The sequence below is a fragment of the Gymnodraco acuticeps genome, unplaced genomic scaffold (assembly GCF_902827175.1).
Source record: "Gymnodraco acuticeps unplaced genomic scaffold, fGymAcu1.1, whole genome shotgun sequence".
NCBI lineage: Eukaryota > Metazoa > Chordata > Actinopteri > Perciformes > Bathydraconidae > Gymnodraco > Gymnodraco acuticeps.
In genome coordinates this window covers 2,886,155-2,906,776 of record NW_022992126.1, presented here as the reverse complement: position 1 = coordinate 2,906,776, position 20,622 = coordinate 2,886,155, and the positions used below count along the sequence as shown (strand labels likewise).

Here is a 20,622-nt window from a genome sequence, read left to right as displayed (position 1 = left end):
TGCATATGAAAGTGTAATAGTGTTTCATTATGTGGATTTAGAGTATATAAAGTAGAATAATCTATATGCCAGTGAGTTGACTCCCAGAACTCCCTATAAAATAAAAAACTAGACATGAAAGTGCCCCATTTACTTTTTATGACCACGGAAAGAACCCTTGCAGCCAGATCCAGGTGGGGGGGTTTGTATATTATCCTAAAATGCTACTTAAGAGTTGCTTAATCCCTAAAGAACAGATCATTATGAGACACTGAAGGAACAATAAGAAAATATAAAAAATATATATGGTGCCGTAGTACTTTACAAGAGGGTACCGAAGCCTATAAATTACGTCTCAAATATGAACACAATATTCCTCTGAGGTTTTAGAACTCTGTAAAGGGAATATGTGGTTAATAGTTTAGTTTTTTGTTAGGACAACTTCCTTTCTCTCCAAGGGGATGTCAAGGACAGAGGGGAACATAAAACAGACCGCCTGATTTCTTCACCTGCCGCTAGTCATAACATCACTTCTCTATCTTTAGGGGACAGTCAAACAAAACAGTTTTCTGCTGCCAGCCTCCATAGATTTGTTATCTAGCGTTGTCTTCATCTAGAGCAAACATAAACATGGCACAACATGCATTCACTGTAGTGTGGTATTGCAAAGTTTGAAGCTTAACACTGAATGGGACTATCTGAAATGTTGTATTGCATTCTGATTTTTTTAACTTTGCAGAACTGCTTCCTTAACCATGGGCATAACTTTGAAAAGCACTGTTGAAAGTGAAAATAAAGAGGACCATGGCACTAAATGTTGTATGCTAATAAGAATAAAACTATAGGTTACTTACGTAACCCCAGTTCTCAGAGTAACATGAAGTGAGATGTCTCACTATGGGATGCGCCTCATCGCGGAGCAAACAGAAGCATCAATCTCATTACGCCAATCCTGATTGGCTGGTGATCTTGACGTCAGCGTCAGGGAATTCACCCCCTATAAGTAGCTTGCGCCACGACGCATGCGTCATTCAAAATAAGCACCTCTTCTCGCTTCACCATAGCAAGGAGGGCCGTCTGGTGAGACATCTCACTTCATGTTACTCTGAGAACTGGGGTTACGTAAGTAACCTATAGTTCTCATTCATAACACTCCGTTCGATGTCTCACTATGGGAAATTGTAGCTCCCATATTGTCAGACGAGCTTATCTCGAAAATCACCAAACCAACCAGAACTTAACAGGTAGAGCTCTGACTCAACCAGGTGCCCAGCACTGCTTGAGTCACACTGGGAGCAGAACGTCCAGCCTGTTAAGAGGCGGACAAAAGTGAGCGGCGAGGACCAGCTCGCCGCTGCACCAATGTCTTGGATGGGAGACATCCTGGACAGAGCCCAGGATGCAGCCAGACCCTGAGTCGAAAGAGCTCGCGGACCCGAGGGTGCCTGCAAACTCTGACTCGTGAGCCCCAAAGCAATTGCTTCCACAAACCAGTGGGAGAGCCGTTGCTTAGTAACAGGCTTGCCCTTATAAGGGTTAGCCCAGGACACAAGGGGTTGGTCATTATGACGAAGCACCCTTGATCTGTCCCTGTACGTGCGTAAAGCACGGGCTGGACACGGCAAATCCGGCCGCTGTTCCCCGGAGGAATACAGTGGCGGGGAGGATGCCTCAATGTCAAATGTGGTACCTGAACCAACCGCCTTAAGATAAAGGTAGGGTTGGGCTTCAACCACACTCTGTTTGCCCTGGGGCGAACTGAGTGCATGAAGACTGTACAGATAGTGCATGAGTGCCACTGGCTCGCTTGGCAGCTGCCAGGGTCAGCTTCATGTCACACTGTATTCAGATTGTACCACTCACGGGCCAGGCCCATAGAGCCAAGCGCTCTGGGTGTGGGTGAAAGATCGCCCCCCCCGCTTGGGACAGTATGTCCCTGCGTAGTGGGAGCTGCCATGGCTGCCCGCACAGCAGCTGATATATCTCCGCTAGCCAGTACATAGCTGGCCAGTGCGGAGCTATCAGGATAAGTGTGTGGCGTTGCTCTCTCACTCTGGCCAGAGTTGGGGGGTATCAGAGCCAGGGGTGGGAACGCGTACAGAAGGCCCGGGGGCCAATCGTGTGCGAGTGCATCCACGCCTAACGGTGCATTTAGATCGCGCATCGAAAAGAACAGCTGACACTGAGCGTTGTCTTTCGATGCGAACAGATCCACCGCGGCTCTGCCGTAACGCACCCACAGCTGGCTCACAATCCTTGGATGTAGAGTCCAGTCTGCATAAAGTGGTATACCTCTGGACAGTAGATCTGCCCCCGAGGTTCATCACTCCCGGTACGTGCGTCGCTCTCAGAGAGAGGAGACGTCTACCGCTCCATAGGATCAGTTTGCGCGCCAGTGTGTGTAACTGGAGAGAACGCAAACCCCCTTGGCGGTTAATATACGATATTGTGGTCGTATTGTCTGTCCTCACAAGGACGTGATGTCCCCTGAGGAAAGGCAGAAAGCGTTTTAGGGTGAGAAACACCGCTAAAAGCTCCAGGTAATTTATGTGCGCCCGCTGGAGGTCTCTGCTCCAGAGACCCCTCACCGGGCGACCTTCATAAATACCTCCCCAACCTGTCAGACATGCGTCCGTGGTGACCACTTTCCGTGAAAGGACAGCACCCATAGGCACACCTCGTACTAGAAAAGTCGGGTGCAGCCTGTGGCGCAGTGCCATTACGCATTTCACAGTAACCATCACTCTTTAGTGATTTAGTTTTAGGGCGGCCACCCAGCGCTGAAACTCCCTCATGTGTAAGCGTCCCAGTCGTACGACCAGGATGGCTGACGCCATGAGCCCCAGCAATCGCAGGCATGATCTGAAGAGAACATGTTTGCGCAGCTGGAAAAGAGCGAGACAAGCTCTGAAAGCTTTCACTCTTTCCGCTGACAAGCGAGCTGAAAAGGGCACCGAGTTCAGGCGTAAACCCAGGAAGAGTATAGTCTGCGCAGGGCACAACATGCTCTTCTCTGTGTTTATTATGAAACCCAAGTTGAGCAGGTGCTTTACGAGGACATTTGTCTGCGTAACAGCCTCCTGTTCCGACTGTGCGAGAAGCAGCCAGTCGTCCAGGTAGGTCGCCAGGCGAATACCCTGTTGTCTTAACGGGGCTATCGCGGCTTCCGTACATCGTACAAACACCCTTGGACTGAGAGACAGACCGAAGGGGAGTACTCTGTATTCATAACAGATCCCCTGAAATGCGAATCTCAGATATTTCCTGTGTGGGTAATATACTGGGATGTGAAAATACGCATCTTTCAGGTCGACTGATGTAAACCAGTCGTCTTGTCGCACGAGCCGCAGCAGAGATGTGTGAGTGAGCATTCTGAACTTATATGTTTTTAGATATTTGTTCAGAGCCCTCAAATCAAGTATTGGCCGAATTCCGTTCCCTCCCCGTTTGGGAACGAGGAAGTACTTGGAATAGAAGCCGCCCTGACTCTGCTCGGCGGGTACAATAGATATAACCCTCTTTTCTAGGAGTGAGAGAATCTCTCTCTCCAGAATATGGGCTGACTCTCCTCGGGCCTGCGAATGCAGAATGCAGAATGCCTGAGAAGCGAGGGGGGGTGACGGTGACTTGGAGTCTGTAGCTCCGTGTAACTGTCTTGAGAAACCCAAGCAGATGTCGTGAGCATCTCCCGCTGTATGCTCCTTAGAGCCAGCTGAGATGTCACGTCTCTTCCCCTCTGAGTCTCTATTTGTTGTGTTATGGGGCCCTCCAGTGTCTGAGCACTGTGGTGCCCCATTTCAACAATCCCCACCGACACAGCGCATGCGTGTGGCGGTGGTGCCCTTACGGCTCCAGCCAGCACTGCGCATGTGCGTGAGGTAGAGGTGGAGGGCCTCGTCCTCCTTCTTTTTCGACTCGCATCTCCTCTGCATGGAGGCAAGAGCGGAGCCGAAAATCCCCTCGGGAACGATGGGCATGTCAAGCACATCCTCCTTTTCCCGGTCTGGGAGGTTGGTGAGGTTGAGCCATCTAGCTCTTTCCTGCACCACCATGATCCCCATTGTTTTGCCCGTGGCCTGGACGGCGCAGTGTTGGACACGGAGACAAATGTCTGTGACCGCGGCCAACTCATCCAGAACGGCCGGTCCAGGATTACTCAACATATCCTCACAGAGCTCCGCTTGGTATGCGGTTAGCAGTGAGGAAACGTTCAGAGCCCTGGCGGACAACGCTGCGGCTCTGTAGGACCGTTCAGTCATGGTCGACTGGAAACGGTCCACCTTCGCTGGCAGTGTGGGGTTCCTGCTTGGTGACGGGCCCATCCTCGGTAGGAGGTGGGCTGCCACCAGCAGTTCCATCGGCGGTATGCGGAGCAGGTCGAGCCTCTGCGGGCGAGACCATGGTGAGGTCTCGCCGGGAGCTCCCGCCTGGTGAGGCGTGGGGCTCCGTTCCCGCGTCTCTTGCCGCCACCGGGTCCTGGCCTGACACGGCGTGGGATCCCGGTTCCGCAGCTGCCGCTGTTAGTGAGCCCCAGACCGACACAGTGAGGGGCTCAGTCTCTGCGGCGGACGCCCCCGTGTCTTGATTGCCAAACGGCGAATCAGTGGACATGAGGGAGTCCTGTTCCAACAAGCTAGCTTGGTGTGCTAGCCGTCGGTGGAGGCTCTTTCGGGTGAAACGGACACAATGCCTGCACGAGCCGGGGTTGTCGATAGCCTCCTGGGCGTGTTCCAGCCCGAGGCAGGACGAGCAGACCTGGTGTGAGTCTGTGCCTGCTATCTTCAACCCGCAGCCGCATGACCGAGCCTCCGAGTCCCTGACTCCTCTGGTGTGAGGGGGAGAGGCGTCCATCTTGTTCGCCTCGTGGCGTGGAGAGGACCCGCTCGTAACAGGTACGTCGTTGAGAGAAAAAGTGTTACCAACCCGTCCTTAATCCGGAGAAAAAGGGACGGTGTGGGTCCTTTGTTCTCAAAGAATATTGACTGGTGTGTCAATATACTTCTAATCCTTTTCTCCTCCATGAGAGAGAAAAGAAAAGCTTCCTCGCTACCGTGGTGTCGGTAGTAAGGGGAAGCTAGCTAGCAACAGGTGCGTAGCTAGCTTGATAAAAATCAAAACCTTACCTTACTTTCCGGGGAAAGAAACGGCAAGGTCGATTTTAATACTAACTGGCGTTAGTATTACCGTCTTCTTGCGAAGCAGAAGGAGTAGCCGGCGAGTGCCCGTCGACCGAAATGGTTATATTTGGGTTCAGTCTGTGGACCGTTAAGCTTGTCCGGTTACTATAGAGATGTGCTCTGAAGCGAGAAGAGGTGTTTGAATGATGCATGCGTCGTGGCGCAAGCTACTTATAGGGGGTGAATTCCCTGACGCTGACGTCAAGATCACCAGCCAATCAGGATTGGCGTAATGAGATTGATGCTTCTGTTTGCTCCGCGATGAGGCGCATCCCATAGTGAGACATCGAACGGAGTGTTATGAATGAGAACAGCCACAGTGAGTTGAATCTGAAAAAATATGCAACTTCCTCATCACTTATGACTAGAGTTGTGTACCGAGAACCGGTTCCAACATTTAGATTACAATGGCATCATTTAGAAATGTGAATTTAGGTTCCGCTTTTCGATGCCTGAGGAAATGTTTCTCGCCGCTCTCGCTCTCGCTCTTGCCTACTGTATGACTGCATGGATGTATAATAAGAGCGGCGGGGCGGGAAATGTAGTGTTGTACCTACACTTCCTACAGCGTAACCTGGGACCAGGGCCGGCCCGTCGCACTGGCGTTATAGATGTTCGCCTATAGGGCGCCAGGGGTTCCTTTACAAGTTGGACTGTTGCACTGTTGTAGCTTCAGTGGTTCTCAGGTTACAGTTACATAGCAGTGAATATAAACAGACTGATTCATGTGAATATTACTGTAAACTAACCTGTGTAAAAGTTTCTCGAATAAATGTAATCTTTTTGGTGGAAGAAGCATGTATCATTTTTTTACCCTGCCCCTCAAAGAATCGGAATTGAGAACCGTTAAGAACCGGAATCGAAAAGTAGAATCGGAATCGGAATCAGAATCGTGGAAATTCAAACGATACCCAACCCTACTTATGACTGAAACCATCTTGAGAAATGAATGAGAAAAAATAAGAAACCAATCTCAATGCTATCTGTGTTGTCTCTATTTGTACTCTTGGTTTTTTACCATATTATTTTGTTATGTAATATTTGTTGGAAATCTGTCACCATAATGGTTCTATTTTCTTTATTTGTTTCAATTATTTATTTATTTAAATAGATGGATGATTGTTCCTAATACCTCAAAACTATGTACAAAATAGCAAACTTGCATCTCACCCATGGATGTATAAGAACCGTCTCCTGCCCGCTTGAAGCAGCAGCGCCCTCTGCTGTCACAGAGGTGCATCACAGCACAGACGTCTCTCCTCCAGCGCTATTTTGTTATTGGCCGCTTCCGGTCATGTGACCAAAACAGAATCATGGCGGCCTCCGCTGCAGTCCGCTCAAGCATGGGACTGACTTTGAGACTTTCTCGATCTATCCCGGACTGTAGCACATGCCCTTTCTACAGGGTAAAGAGCTGTGTGAACAGCGTGGGTAAATTACAAAGGAAGGGTTCCTTCGACAGCTTCCGGACCATAAATCGACACTTGCAGACAAGTATAGGTGAGTGGTGCAGTTTGCTAACATTTAGCCTCAGTCACAGGCTAGTTCTTCTCTCTGGCTATTTGAAAACGATACGTCTAAATAAGTGATGATACGTTTTCTATTTTTTCACACCGAAGTTTAAAGTGTTCATGCCCAATTTGGCTCGCTGGTGGTCGGTGGAAAACAACAGTTATTAGTGTCGAAAGTCCGCTCAATAACACTTGTGTAAGTTCATCAACATTCCCCGATTGGGTTGTGAAACTTCATGCAACAAGTAAAACCCTTCCACATCCGGTACCGCCAGGAAGAGCTGAGATTGCCACTGACAGCAGAAACACTGTTGTTGTTTTTTTTACAGCTTTGTACCACAGTGAGGAGGGGAGCTCGAATGCAGAGGACCCGGAGGATGTGTAAGTTACAAGGTTTATTTTATAGATACGTTGTACACAGCAAAGCATTAACAGCTTGTATTAGTTTATGAACACATGATTGTTTAAATACCCGATAATACTATCAAACATTAAACATGTAGAGTTCAAGTGAGTAGAGGCTAAATATAATTATCAGGGAAACATTCAAGCTTGCTGAGTCATGCTTCATCTGCATTTTATTGTTGGACTACATTCTGAGCATAAACTGAGTCAAAAGGATTCTAAACACGAAGCCTTCATAGCATGCATATGCAGCATTTTACAAAGACAATGTAACGGTGCACATTGATACAATACATTTAAATGTATTTAGTACAAGATCTGTGGCTGATGCGGTTCAGAGCTTGTGGTTTGATCCTTTGCTCCTCCTGTACACATGTAAGAGTGTCCTTCAGCGATGACACTGAACTCTGAATGGCACCAGATAGTGGAGGTGTGTCCTTGGAAGCAAAAAGCACTATGTTATTGCCATTTCATATTGGTAGTGTCTAAAATTGGTAAATGTCTAAAGTCCTGTCCATGTAATTTTCGGACTCTGTAATATTGACAGAGGGTTTTTCAATCTCCTGCAGAATCCAAAGGTTTTCTGTACTGGATCGCATATAACCATGTTTGCCTTCTCTCACTGCAACTTTCAGCAGGAAACTGCTTTGTTTACCTACATGATGAGTAGCAGTTGGAGAAATGTAATATAGTTTAAGGAAAACAGCCTGTGCTCTTGAATTTAGGCTTCTCAAGAAGTAGTCGTATTCACTGTAGAACTACAGTCACATAAGACGTTTCTTTGTGGGATTTTTTGGGGGAACAGAAACGTTTTTTTCCTACATTCCACTGGAGTTCTGTTTAATCTTTAAATCATGATTTAAACCTTGCCAGTAAGGCTAAATTATTTTTGAACTTCCTGTTGTTTAGGGTAAACGTGGTGTATATCGACCGCTCTGGCCGGAGGGTCCCAGTTAAGGCCAAGGTGGGAGATAACGTCATGTATCTCGCTCAGAGGCATGGAATTGAATTGGAAGGTGAGAATATATATGGTCAAAGCTAAATAATTATTTAATGCATGGTTTGAGGATATTATTACACATTATTTTTGTTTCTCTTTCTTTCAGGATCCTGCGAGGCCTCTCTGGCCTGCTCAACATGTCACGTCTATGTAAATGATACTCATTTTGACAAACTGCCAGAACCCGACGAGAGGTAGTTCTTCTCCAAATGATAACTTTCTGAACCACACATTTTGAATTTTAACAAATGTATGTGATGAGGTTAAAACGAGATCGCTGTAAATATTGACATATCTCTTTGTGCTCTAGGGAAGATGACATGCTGGACATGGCACCCTTGCTTCAGGAGAACTCCCGATTAGGGTGCCAGATCATTCTCACTCATGAGCTTGAGGGCATAGAGCTCACCTTGCCCAAAGTCACCAGGAACTTTTACGTGGACGGCCATGTTCCCAAACCTCATTGAGAAGGGGAGCAGATGACTAGAGCTGGAGAAAATTGGAGGGTGGCACTGCAAGCTATACACCATGTGTGTTCGTTGAGTGAGGGGGCACCCATAAAGAGATGCACGGCTTGGATAGTAAAGTCCGTAGCAACTGCTGAGAGCTCTTGCAGACTGACAAATTCCACAGTTAACCAATGACATTACAGGCCTGCAGATGACATCCTTATAGTCAGACTCTACAAGTCTCTCTGAAGGGGAAATTAATGGTTACTTCCCAAAAAAAACTGTGATAGTTTAACTGACTATATATTTATTAACATGGGTTGTTGTTCTCAGGCCAGTATCGAGACACCATTACATCTTGCAAACTGTTCTTTGTTAAAAACAATTTCGGAGAGATTTTATTTAACAGAGTACTTGCTGTTTAATGGAACATTCCTTGTTACAGCTCATATACGCACAAGTATGACACGATGATGTTCTTAGTCATTTCTGTAGGTCCATCATTGTCACACTGTTTCACTTGTCAGATATGGTATGCAAAGCATTACTTTTAATATTTTCATCTTGTACCAAGTTGTGTAGGTGTTTTGATAGCTTATCAGTAACTACCCGCTGAATTTAGCTCCCCCGAAGTCAAACATCATGTTTTCTTCTGCATGGTACTGAAGCCAGACATAGAAGTATAAGCCATATTGTCTAATGCAGTGTATTTCAAATAAAAAAAGACCTGCCGCTTAAGAGTTAGACAATTGAAACTTACATAGCATTCAGTATAACAGCAAAACAATCAGGCTTTAAAGATCTCCTGGTAAATGCATCTCAAAGCACTTCCCCAGGTGCAAATAATTAAGGTTTGATTAGTTGATCTGGTTCAGCTGTGCATTTTACCGAGCAGCATGAAGGTTGAGATGACTTTTGATGCATGGGCGCTTCATGTTACCATGGATTGAGTTTTCTACATCTACATTTTGTCTTGTTACGTCTACTGTACTTGTCCTTACGCACAGAAGTCAACTGTGTATCAAATATTTAAAGTTGTGCAATAAAACGTTCTTAAAAGGTTATTTTTGAATACTGCCATCATTACCAAGCAGCCTCTGACACTTACTACCAGGACTCAAAGGGGACAAACCAGACTTGCCAACCTTGAGACCTCAGAAATCGGGAGCATTTAAAAAATAAATAAAGTCAGAGTGGAAACAGTCGTGTGTAAATCTGATTTTGTCAGAAATCGGGAGAAATATGACCCGAGAGGAAACCGGGAGAGGGCTATGAAATCGGGAGCGTTGTCAAGTATGAGACAAACATATATCACTTTTGATTATTTTAGCCAAACTTAAATAAACAAATGTAGTTCACTGCATTATTAGCAGGCTGTCATTGATGGTAAAATCTCCACCTTGACCCAGAAAACATCTGAACAGGCATTTATGTTGATGTGTGCAGCAGCTGCAAACTGAAACTGTTGGGCAACACTTTTATTACTCAGCAGGTGTAATCTAACAAACCCAAAACACCTGTGTAACTCCTCCTATGGTCCAAAAAAACAACCCAGTCATAGCAACCAGCTCCAGCGATTTGAATTCCCAGTAAATTGGCACACTTCATCATTTATTTGATAATCGATTTGGAGATCTAAGGTGAGCATTAGCTGAAGATCCCAGGTGGACTGTAGCGTACTGGACTGTTTCAATTTGATTTGGTCCACATTTGTGAACAGTTATCTTAAGGCCCTAATGTTATACGTGGTTAGCCATAGAAGCCATGACATGTCACAAATAAGGAAGGATCGAAAAACTTAATTTTAGAGTGAATACAGGATCAGATGAAAGAGCGATCATTGATCTTACAGAGTGTCGTTAGAGTAGATCTACAAACTAGCCTATGAGCAACTGTAGAGTAAATACATATCTTATGTCGTTTTTCCTAATTGTTGTTGTTGTCCCAAACATTGAGGCCTAAGTGAAGACACAGCCTTTCGATGCAAATATGAGAGAATTAAGAAAATGACATCACTAATACTTGAAGTGATTCGCTGTAGCTATTTCTTTAAATCTGGAATGTATAAGATATCGATCTGTCTGGCTTCTGCGCTCGTGACATTCGAACGCCGCAAAAAGCGCGAAAATATTTGACATTCTAGAACGCAAAGCATACATTTTGTGTTCTATAACTCTTTTAAACGACAGGAAAAGTTCGACGTTTTGCAACATTCCTTCCGGTAAGTTAAATAGGCCTACGTTATATTTAGATTTTTTTTAAGGCTCTTTGTTGATACAGGCGGGTTCATGTAATTTACATTGTCAATGACAGCTCTGTATTGTTAGGCTGTTACATAAAACAATAATGACACTAGCTGAATATTAGCCCATCTTTTATATTTTAATGTCGGCCTATAGTTCAAACCCTTTCAAGAAAAATATTCTAAAGTTCATATTTTCTTTAGTCTAACTGTCCAATCTATGTCACAGTTGGGAAACAAAGAATGTTAAACACTCCAATTGCCCTATATGTGTTTACTGTGTTTTTGAATACACCGTTAGCTTGTGTAGCAATACATTTTAGCAGCTACAGGTTTAGACATAAATATAGCCCAGTTAACGTAATGTTGTGCAAATCCTTTATATTTCATTTAGCCTCTAAACTAGTGGTCCCCATTTTTTAATTGTGAAGTCTAAATATGAAGCAATTATTAATGTCCACCTCTACTGAAAATAAACAAAATATTGTATAGCAAGCTGTGTATGTAGCGAGCTGAAGGTTTGATTGTGAAGTACTGATCTAAAAGTTGTGTTTTTATAATTGACAGACACTTTCTCAACATGAGCACAAGACCAAGGACACAAGCTGCCTTCATCCAGGGAAACCAGAGTGCAATTGAACATGAGGGCTCCCACTCAGCACTTGTCTACCTTTTCCAAGAAGTTTCAAAGCTAGCATCCCCCATCCACAACAGTTTCCTGGACATCAATCCACCCTCCATGTGGCTACATGAGACTTCTAGTCAAGATTCTTTTCAAGTTAAAAATGAAGAAGAGGATGCACCTTCTTTTCAAATCTCTAATAGTCCCTGCCAGCACAATTTGTCTTGCATGTCGTCCTATAATCAGGTGAAAAAAGTGAAGGAGGAAAGTCACAGCAACAATGTCACAACTTTGGTTGAGCCACATCTGAAATGCAGCAGCCCTTGGAAAGTACTGAGCCTAATCAATCTGCAGTGTGAGAGGCTTCTGCATGTAAAAGATGCGGATGCGTCAGACCCAAAATCAGTACAATGTAACCCAAAATTGGGCCATTCAATAGACAGATCGTCGACTGCAGCACCAGATGTAGCAGATCTGGGAATCAGAGGTGACTGTGTAAGTGTGGAATGCACTTTGAGACCATCTCTTCTAATCTACGGGAGACAAGAAATCCCACAGGGCTGTGTGAAAGACTCCAAGGTGGGCTGCTGTCTCCAGTCACAGATTGCTGAAAAAGCAGACCCTTTTTCAGTGTTCAGTGTTAACAGAAATGTTGAAACAAACCAGCATTGTTTCTCTTCTGAAAACAATCATTTGCGTGAGCCCTTCTCTGATCCCTATGCATGCCTAAATGCCCAGACAACTTTTAATTCAAATGAAGATGCAAGTGTGGCTATGTCAAAGCGAGCGCTAACACTAGACCACAATGCAAACCTTGCTTTGTCTCTAGAGCCCCTATGTGACACCCAGCTGTCACCTCTGAGCTCCATCATGCCTTCTTCACAATCAGCATCACTTTTATTTAGCAATGCAGATAAATGTCAGTCATGTGCAAAGCAAGATGACAAAATCACAGCATTTAAACCAGAACATACAAATGCTAACTTAGAGGGGAAATGCCCTCCGGTTGCACAACTACAAACCTCAAGTTTGAATGGAGAAACAAACTCCTCACATTCTGCAACATTAAAACTAGAAGCCAGGTCTGTGCAAAAGGAGGAAAGTGCTGCTCCATCTGCCCAGCAGAGGAGAACCAAGACTCTGAGAAAACAACTGCATCCCAGGAGAAGTGCTAACATACAAGACCCAGACTTCCAGGGAGTGACGTTCAGGATGGACACAGAGCTGGACGACAACGGGGAACAAAGTCGGCTCCTCATCACTTCAATGTACAGGTAGTGTGAAATTCGTTACATGTTTGCAATGGCTTTTACAAAACATTGATGACAAAGTTTAGTCAAACCCTTTGATATTTATGTATTTGTTTTTGCTGCAGTAAGGAGCTCCGCAAGAGTGTGAGAAAACGGAGGCTGAGGACACGGACGTCACAGATATCCCTTAAAACCAGCAGCTCTGATGAGGAGAGTTCCTGGATGACCAGTGTTTCCAGTGAGTAACACTCGAGTGCCTCCACTAATGTCAGTTTATGCCGCAAAGATGTGGAGCTCCTGCAATCTTTAATTTAGTTATCTCATTATAAATTAGATCATGTAAAGTCAATTGTATTTAACGTCCTAAATAACACGTTTGTCTCTGAAGACTTTTACATCTGTAGAACATATGACCCTCTCCATCTTCAGACCCTTGGTTTAGCATCCAGAAACACACAACAAGTTTGTATGTATTTGCACTAAATTCCTATTTTCTCCACTAGATGACGCCAACGCATCAAATCTAGACTTTGCAGCATTCCTCAGGAAAAGCATCCTAATACCATTTACCAGAATATACCAGTTATTTTCAGTATAACTTTTTTCTAAAATTGAGTTTTTATTTTAAGCAAACAATTGGTTCTAACCACAAGCACTTCCCTTTTTTTTTTACACACTCAATTAAAAAGTACTGTACAATAACTAAAGAGAGGTTTTCCTTCTGTTTCACCAGAGGGGAAAGTATGTGCGTCGTGCTGCACCAAGAAGACCCCGATGTGGAGGGACGCAGAGGACGGGACCCCACTCTGCAATGCCTGTGGAATAAGGTATCTCATATCAACACTGATATGTATGTCACATCAACATGTACTAGTCATGAATTTTAAGCGGACATTAAGACATATAACTTTTCTACAGTATAACTTTTTTTGGATTGGCTTAACATTGAGGTCCATAATGAAATAGTACATGAAGATTCATTGTTTTTGTTATTATCACGAAAAAACAATAGGATCCAATAGGGCTGCTCAATTAATCGTAGTTTAATCGCGATTACGATTATGGCTTGCAATGATTACGAAAACAACGTAATCGAAATAAAACGATTATTTTTGTATTATTATTACTTTTTTTTTTTTTTTTTTTTTTTTTTCAGTTGAATTATACTTAAAGTTCAGGGTAATCAACTGTTAAAAACATACTGTTCACATTTTTTTCTCCAATAAATGAATGTTTTCAAAGTCAATGAATAATCGCATTTAATAATCGCAATTACAATTATTGACCCAAACAATCGAGATTATGATTTTTGCCATAATCGAGCAGCCCTTGGATCCAAAGACTAATACCAAGATTAAGACCAGTTGACTTCATACCACAGTCTAAAGTTTTACTACTGCACTGTTTTGCAGTGGTACATTTGAAGGTTAATCCATTTAAAGTGTATGAACGGCATACATACTCTATGACGGCCATATTAATCGCTTAATATGAATATGTTGATTGGCTTGTTTACATCTAGCCTGCATAAATAAACACCACTTTGCATCTGTGTCACAGTGATCCTTGATTGACAATAAACTGGGACACATATACATGTCATAGATAAATGCCAACGAAGCAGAAAGTTTAATTTGGCTGTCATTTTCTTCTTCCCTCTTTAAGGTATAAGAAGTACAGAGTGCGCTGTGTCTACTGCTGGCATATCCCGAGGAAAGAGGGCAACTCCAACTCCTGCTGCCTCAAGTGTGGAAACTTTGTGAGGCTGACCACAGCTCAGCGCAAACAAAGCACCTAGGGAACAGTGTGACAAAGCTCTACACACATTTGCAGATTTGAACACTTTTGTCCACTACGATGAACTCCAGATGGGACTGCATGAGAGAGGAGCAGCACGCAGCGTCTTATGTGACCCCGTATTTCAATTAGTTTCACTGCTACAAGGTTGTACCTCAGGCAACAGAGACAATTCCCTTTGTGTCTATGGCTGCTCTAGACGTGCTGTATACAACAGTAAACTAATCTTGAGTCTAAACATTTTGAGGACATCCACACTTCAATCTTTACTTCACTGATCATAATGCTACCTTCTAACCTCGTTGTAGTGAGACACCATTTATTGTTGGGATTATTTTCCTCTACACAGGGTTACAGGGGGACAGTTTACTTTATCAATGTCGTTTTATTCCGGCCCTGAAGGGCTGCTATAAGAAGTGGACTCATTCAGTAGATAAGTCATAATTGTCAAACATTTAAATAACATAATAAAAAGCTTCAGTGTTTCTCGTTGGCTGTGCCAGATTGCTGAAGTAGAAAGTTATTTCTGTACAGGACCAAAAGCGGCAACTGTTGTGTTTACTGTCATCAACTGCAAAACAATTGATTTATTTTGACCTTCCCAGCTGACTTCTATGTTCAGTAGTTATACACTTTAAATGAAGGTCCTTATTTTCTTTGTCATCGTTTCTAAATATGCTTGTTTTTTCCTCTTTTGTTTGTTTGGGTTTTTGCCGGTTTTATTGATGCACTGAAAAAAAAGGGTTTTGGTATGTAATACATTTAGTATGAAACTTCCCATTTGTGTCCTGGTTCTTTGTAGGGATATTATATGGACTGCTCTTTGTATAAATCCCTGAAGAAAATGGCTGAGATTATAAAATAGTGGAATAGTTTCAGACGGATAGATATCATATTAAACTAGAGGTACAGGGAATAATTGTTCATTAACGAGACTTCCCACAGTTTCCTCAGCCCACCCTGCAGTGCAGGTCGTTTGCCAAGTGGGTGGTCTCTCATGGATTGATACAGTGCAGCTATTATTTCAAAACGCATTACGTCGTCCTCTTATTTGAAACAGCCAGTGTTGCCTCTGTGACCATGTGCCAAACCATATAGGAATGTTGCTATGAGCAACACCGAAGGAAATGAGCGCTGTGTAAGCCAACAACATAAAGATAGAAACGAGTTCTATAAAATGATTGTGCTTACTTTATATTAACCTTCAGCATATTTGAATGTTTACAATATCACCTGCTGTGGTAACTTCAACATCAACAGGAAACCCTGAATACAACACAATAAAACATCTAGATGGCAAACCAGATATGGACCAGCACATTTGAAATGCATTAAGTGTAAAGAGAGTATGTATGCAGCTGCACTGTTTTCAGTTATGAAAAGTAATTAAGGCCTTGTGTAACCGAGTGAAAATGTTGTATTTCTCATGCCGTCAAACTGTTAAATGGTCATAATAAAATTAAAAAAGTTGCTTTCAGAAGGCAATGTTTCCTTATTTATTGCAAACTAAGGAGTTGTGCTCGAAACGTCACATAGGTGCAATACAAGAGTGAACATTAGAGCCTAGTTATTTGTTTATTTCACGATTGCTTGCTTTCTGCTCAGCACCTACCCTCTTTGGTTTGGATCAAATCCTTGTTGAATGTTCAGGATAAGTCAATAGAGATCATTGTAACCACTCATGACTGTAATGATGGCTTGATGCACACCAGGACGTATGTAATGCTGGTGTGCATGTGTGTTGTTATTTCATGTGCAGATGAAATCTATTCTATGCTATCTCATATTTTAATCTGTGTGGTTTGGTTGTCACATGGCTGCAAGGTGCAAGACACATTTCCCACGTGGGATAATAAATCAAAGTTGTAATTAAACTGTATCAGAAAAAAAAAAAATCCAGAGCAGCATCTGATAATGCGTGTATAAAACGCCTTTGACATCTTTGTGATCCAAGTATAATCATTGTAATTGTCAGAGTACAATATTCATTAGCCAAAGTATGATTTAGTTAAAACCAAAGACTGTAGTATTATTTAGTTAAAACCGTTAAAACCTTTAGAGCTCCCTGGTCACGTGTCTGCTGTTGTTTTGATGAAGACAGACTTCTTGCAGGCGGAGGAGGAGGAGGAGGAGGAGGAGGAGGAGGAGGAGGAGGAGGAGGAGGAGGAGGAGGAGGAGGAGGAGGAGGAGGAGGAGGAGGAGGAGGAGGAGGTTTAGAGTAGGCTGAAAAGTCTGGTGAGATGCGCAGCTTTTTTTGTGAATGAAAGTTGAGAAGGTGGTCTATTCTGTCTAGTCATGCGAAATCATTGCCGGTCGGGGCCGAGGTGCCACCGGACTTCCGGACCATGACCTCAGACAGCAGACTCATGGATGAGCCCGACATTGACGTGGAGGGACAGACGGATGGAAGTAATGCAGATTTGTCTGTGATCAATACTCATGTTGTTGAGCAAAGCGCTTCATCCCTCACACATGGAGCTCGTGAGGAGGAAGACTCTGCAGAGCGGCTGCAGGATAGTCCGGGCGAGAGATCCGCCCCGGCGAAGCCCCCATACTCATACATCGCTCTCATCACCATGGCCATCCTCCAGAGCCCGAAAAAGAGACTCACTCTGAGTGAGATATGTGATTTTATCAGCCAGCGCTTTGCGTATTATCGAGAGAGGTTCCCCGCATGGCAGAACTCTATCCGCCACAACTTGTCTCTGAATGACTGCTTTATCAAAATGCCCCGGGAGCCTGGGAACCCTGGCAAGGGGAATTACTGGACCCTGGACCCCATGTCGGCAGATATGTTTGAAAATGGGAGTTTTCTTCGGCGAAGGAAACGCTTCAAGAGGCCACATTTTAATTTAGGGACAATGAAGGACTCCAGGGTTAAGGAGAGCAGCCCCTTCTTTCCTCTCCTCGGGACGCACATGAGTCTCCAGGGGCAGGATTTGTACCAAGATCTGCGCTTAGGAAGTGGATTTAGTCCCCTCACGAGATCTAGCATCCCACCTGTTAGCAGCGTCATACCTGCACTCTCCTCGCTCCTCTCCAAGAATTTCCCCTCATGTATAACTTTTGAACATTTCGACCCGGGACGCTGCGCTGCTGTCCCATCTCTGGCTCCAAACTGGCTTCAAATCCCCCTGCACGGAATGATACCCACCTACCCTGTTTCTCAGCTTTCTAATTTCCCCACTCGGATCATCAAATTATCGTCTAATTTATGTTAATGTTTTGATTCCTGCCTGTCTCCTGTAGGCCTATATCCTTCCTCTCAGCATGAGAATATGGTACATTTTAAATAAATTCAGTTTTTATAGATGGCATGCAAACAGGCCTCCAACCATATTTTGTATGTGTTTTTCAAAAACCTATTGTAGGCCTACAGTCCTTAAATATGTTCTAAATAATTGAATTAACTAAGTCTGAGCAAATTTATAATTACACTTTCAAATAATATATGTAAATACAGCAACACATATTACCACATTTTACTTTTATTGACTTACAAATGCCTGGTTGCTGTCTCTTTTATTTGAACAAAATATAAATTGCAAGATGTGCTCGAAATACAAAATAATCAAATGAGGAAAAATTATTCCATATCCTTAAAATAATTCCACACAGAAACAAACGTGGCTTTACAGTTCATTTTTTGGGCAAACAAAACACTTAATTTAAACATCAGAATGTAAATACAAATATATATTATAAGAAATAGCAAACATATAAAAAGTAGAAAAGTATTATGCAAATATGGGAAATATAATATGCAGCTCTTTTCTGATAGGCCTTGGATTTGCTCAAACAGTAGGCCTACTTGTCTGCAAAGGGACTTGACATAATTTATTAATTAATTAATTCGGATGACATCGATTGATTTTTTGCTGTGGATGAAAAATATGACCACAAGTGAGCACATTTAATCTCACCGGCCCTTCTTGTTTATTGATTTTCTTAAGTGAATGATTTCCTCCACATTGTGTGCGAAAGAGGTCCAGCCGATAATTATAATTCAACACGTGCTGGTTTTGTCTTCATCTGCAGCCTATAAGTGGCATGAACGTATAGCATGTGTTCAAAATCAGGCGTCAAACTGTCCTTAATAATCGGATGTACGGTGCTGTTTTTATTGATTTGTAGAAATTTGAGCAGTACAAATTGCCCCTTCTTTTAGGAAGTTGGGTTCAGCTCGTTCAAGTAAAAAAACATGATATTTAGTCAAGTAGTCTATTGTTATCGTCTTAGCAGTAAAACGAACCCTCGTAAAATTACAGTATGCAGTATTTTAGAGATGTGTCATCACAATTTAACTTTTTTTTCTGTCTGTTCAACAAACATAAATCTCATATGTTGTGTTATTAGTTATTTGTAAATGAGTGAGGGACTGACTTTATGTCTAAAGGCTTGTGTCTCTGTGTCAGAGATTATAAGAGCATGTAAAACAATTGAGTGTGTGGTTGTGTAACACTAATTTAAACTGTGGACATCAACATTGGTAAGAACAAGCAGTAAATTAGAGGTTAGAAAATCAATCTGCAGTGTAATGATTATTAATACCCTGCAGTGTCTAATCTCATCAATGCAGAAAAGAAAAGCATTGCTCATTACAACAACATTACAATGCAATTGCTTCTATTTTCCAGTATTTCTATAACATGTGAAGGGGCAAGGCCAATTCATTCCAGCACATTAAAACATGTTTTACTGCTAAAAATAAATGTGTTAACTTACAATATTCAACTAAGATGTAGGTACCATTTTACTTTGATCTACTCCAGAAGAACACTGGTTTAATGTACTGTACGGAGAACATCTCTTCCAGGATGGTCTAAGTGTGCTGTGGCTCATCTGCAAACCGCTGCCTCCCACCGAGTTAACACTTGAGGGAGCAGTTTTCATTTCCTGGCACTCTTGGCCATATTTGAATTTGATTCAATTACAGTGCACATGCCAGCATGCCAGCCCTGCACACCTATTTGAAAAATAAATCATTACATCAGAGTGGGGCTCAATAAGGTCAAAAGAGTGAGTGTATTGCTATCGTAAAAGGAATCATTTGTTATAAAATAGTTTTTTAAAGTCAACCAACAATTCTTACAATCTCATAATTACATTGACATTGTTATATTTTTTTTAACCAATATAATTTATTAAAAACACAACTAACTTACATATGTTTTCTTTAACTGGCAAAAAACAGTCTCTCCCCTTTGTGTGTGTGTGTGTGTGTGTGTGTGTGTGTGTGTGTGTGTGTGTGTGTGTGTGTGTGTGTGTGTGTGTGTGTGTGTCGTGTGTGTGTGTGTGTGTGTGTGTGTGTGTGTGTGTGTGTGTGTGTGTCTCACTCACTGACTCCAGTGGCAATGCTTGTTGCAATACGCAATTTGATTGGCTAAGCAGCATCACATGAGATGATTAACAACATGTGCAGTTCATCTTTGAGTTTCCTGGGTAACCTAACTAGTTCTTTAAAGGCTACAAAAGCCATGATTCATCAAAATTGAATAGTTCTCAATCATTTACCGTGTATATGTCTCAGGGATGATGGAGAGGGAAGGCAGGTTAACAAGAGAGAGGTCTTTTGGTGATTTAGAAAAAAGGCAGGATACTGACCTCTCTCATCCCCCTCAAATAGCCTAGCTGGTAGACTAAACCACCTTGTCATCAACATTCATTAAATAGCAGGTTTTGCATCCTCTTCAAAAGTGGTCCCTGACTTATCATCCGTCATTACCTCAGACTTTTTTCTTTAATAATGTTTTAATCCCCAGTGTGGAAACCCTTGAATGTCTCCCAAAGGTAAGGCTTTTAATGAAGGGTTTTTCCTGATGGTTGAATTATTACAGATTACTTCTTTTCTACTTCTTTTCTTATTTCCCCTGATCCTCCTCCCGAGCAACCAAGTTGAATTCACTATTAAAAGGTAGTCATATATCAGAGGCCATCGTTTGGCACCTCTCCTCGAGGGCTCTGGTTTTGCCTGGAGGTCATCATTATTCCCCTGGAGTATGTTGTTCTTTGCTTGGACTAAGTTATTATTCTCCTGAAGTACTTGTTGTCTGTAGATGCTGGAGACATTTTGGAAACGGGGCCGAAGAGGTTCAAGGTTCCAGTTGTTGACCTCTTTTGCATACATTATTTACCTGCAGATCTCTGTTGTTTTTCTAAGGTTCTCTTTTTTTTACTGGAAGAGGCTTGT

The 20,622-nt window shown here is 42.9% G+C and overlaps 3 protein-coding genes across 3 annotated transcripts; all 3 read left to right on the top strand.

Moving 5' to 3' along the window:
* The first annotated feature begins 6,447 nt into the window (after positions 1-6,447).
* On the top strand, positions 6,448-9,585 carry fdx2 (ferredoxin 2). Its single transcript, XM_034203256.1, has 5 exons — positions 6,448-6,656; positions 6,997-7,048; positions 7,982-8,088; positions 8,179-8,266; positions 8,383-9,585. Exons 1-5 carry the CDS (start codon positions 6,470-6,472, stop codon positions 8,537-8,539), a joined length of 591 nt encoding a protein of 196 aa, XP_034059147.1. The 5' UTR covers positions 6,448-6,469; the 3' UTR covers positions 8,540-9,585.
* A 2,506-nt stretch (positions 9,586-12,091) lies between these two features.
* On the top strand, positions 12,092-15,209 carry zglp1 (zinc finger GATA like protein 1). The gene is made up of 4 exons (XM_034203250.1): positions 12,092-12,659; positions 12,761-12,873; positions 13,369-13,462; positions 14,301-15,209. Exons 1-4 carry the CDS (start codon positions 12,160-12,162, stop codon positions 14,431-14,433), a joined length of 840 nt encoding a protein of 279 aa, XP_034059141.1. The 5' UTR covers positions 12,092-12,159; the 3' UTR covers positions 14,434-15,209.
* A 1,507-nt stretch (positions 15,210-16,716) lies between these two features.
* LOC117538055 (forkhead box protein D2-like) lies at positions 16,717-17,723 on the top strand. The gene has a single exon (XM_034203561.1). The coding sequence runs from the start codon at positions 16,778-16,780 to the stop codon at positions 17,651-17,653; it is 876 nt and encodes a 291-aa protein (XP_034059452.1). The 5' UTR covers positions 16,717-16,777; the 3' UTR covers positions 17,654-17,723.
* The last annotated feature ends 2,899 nt before the right edge of the window (positions 17,724-20,622 follow it).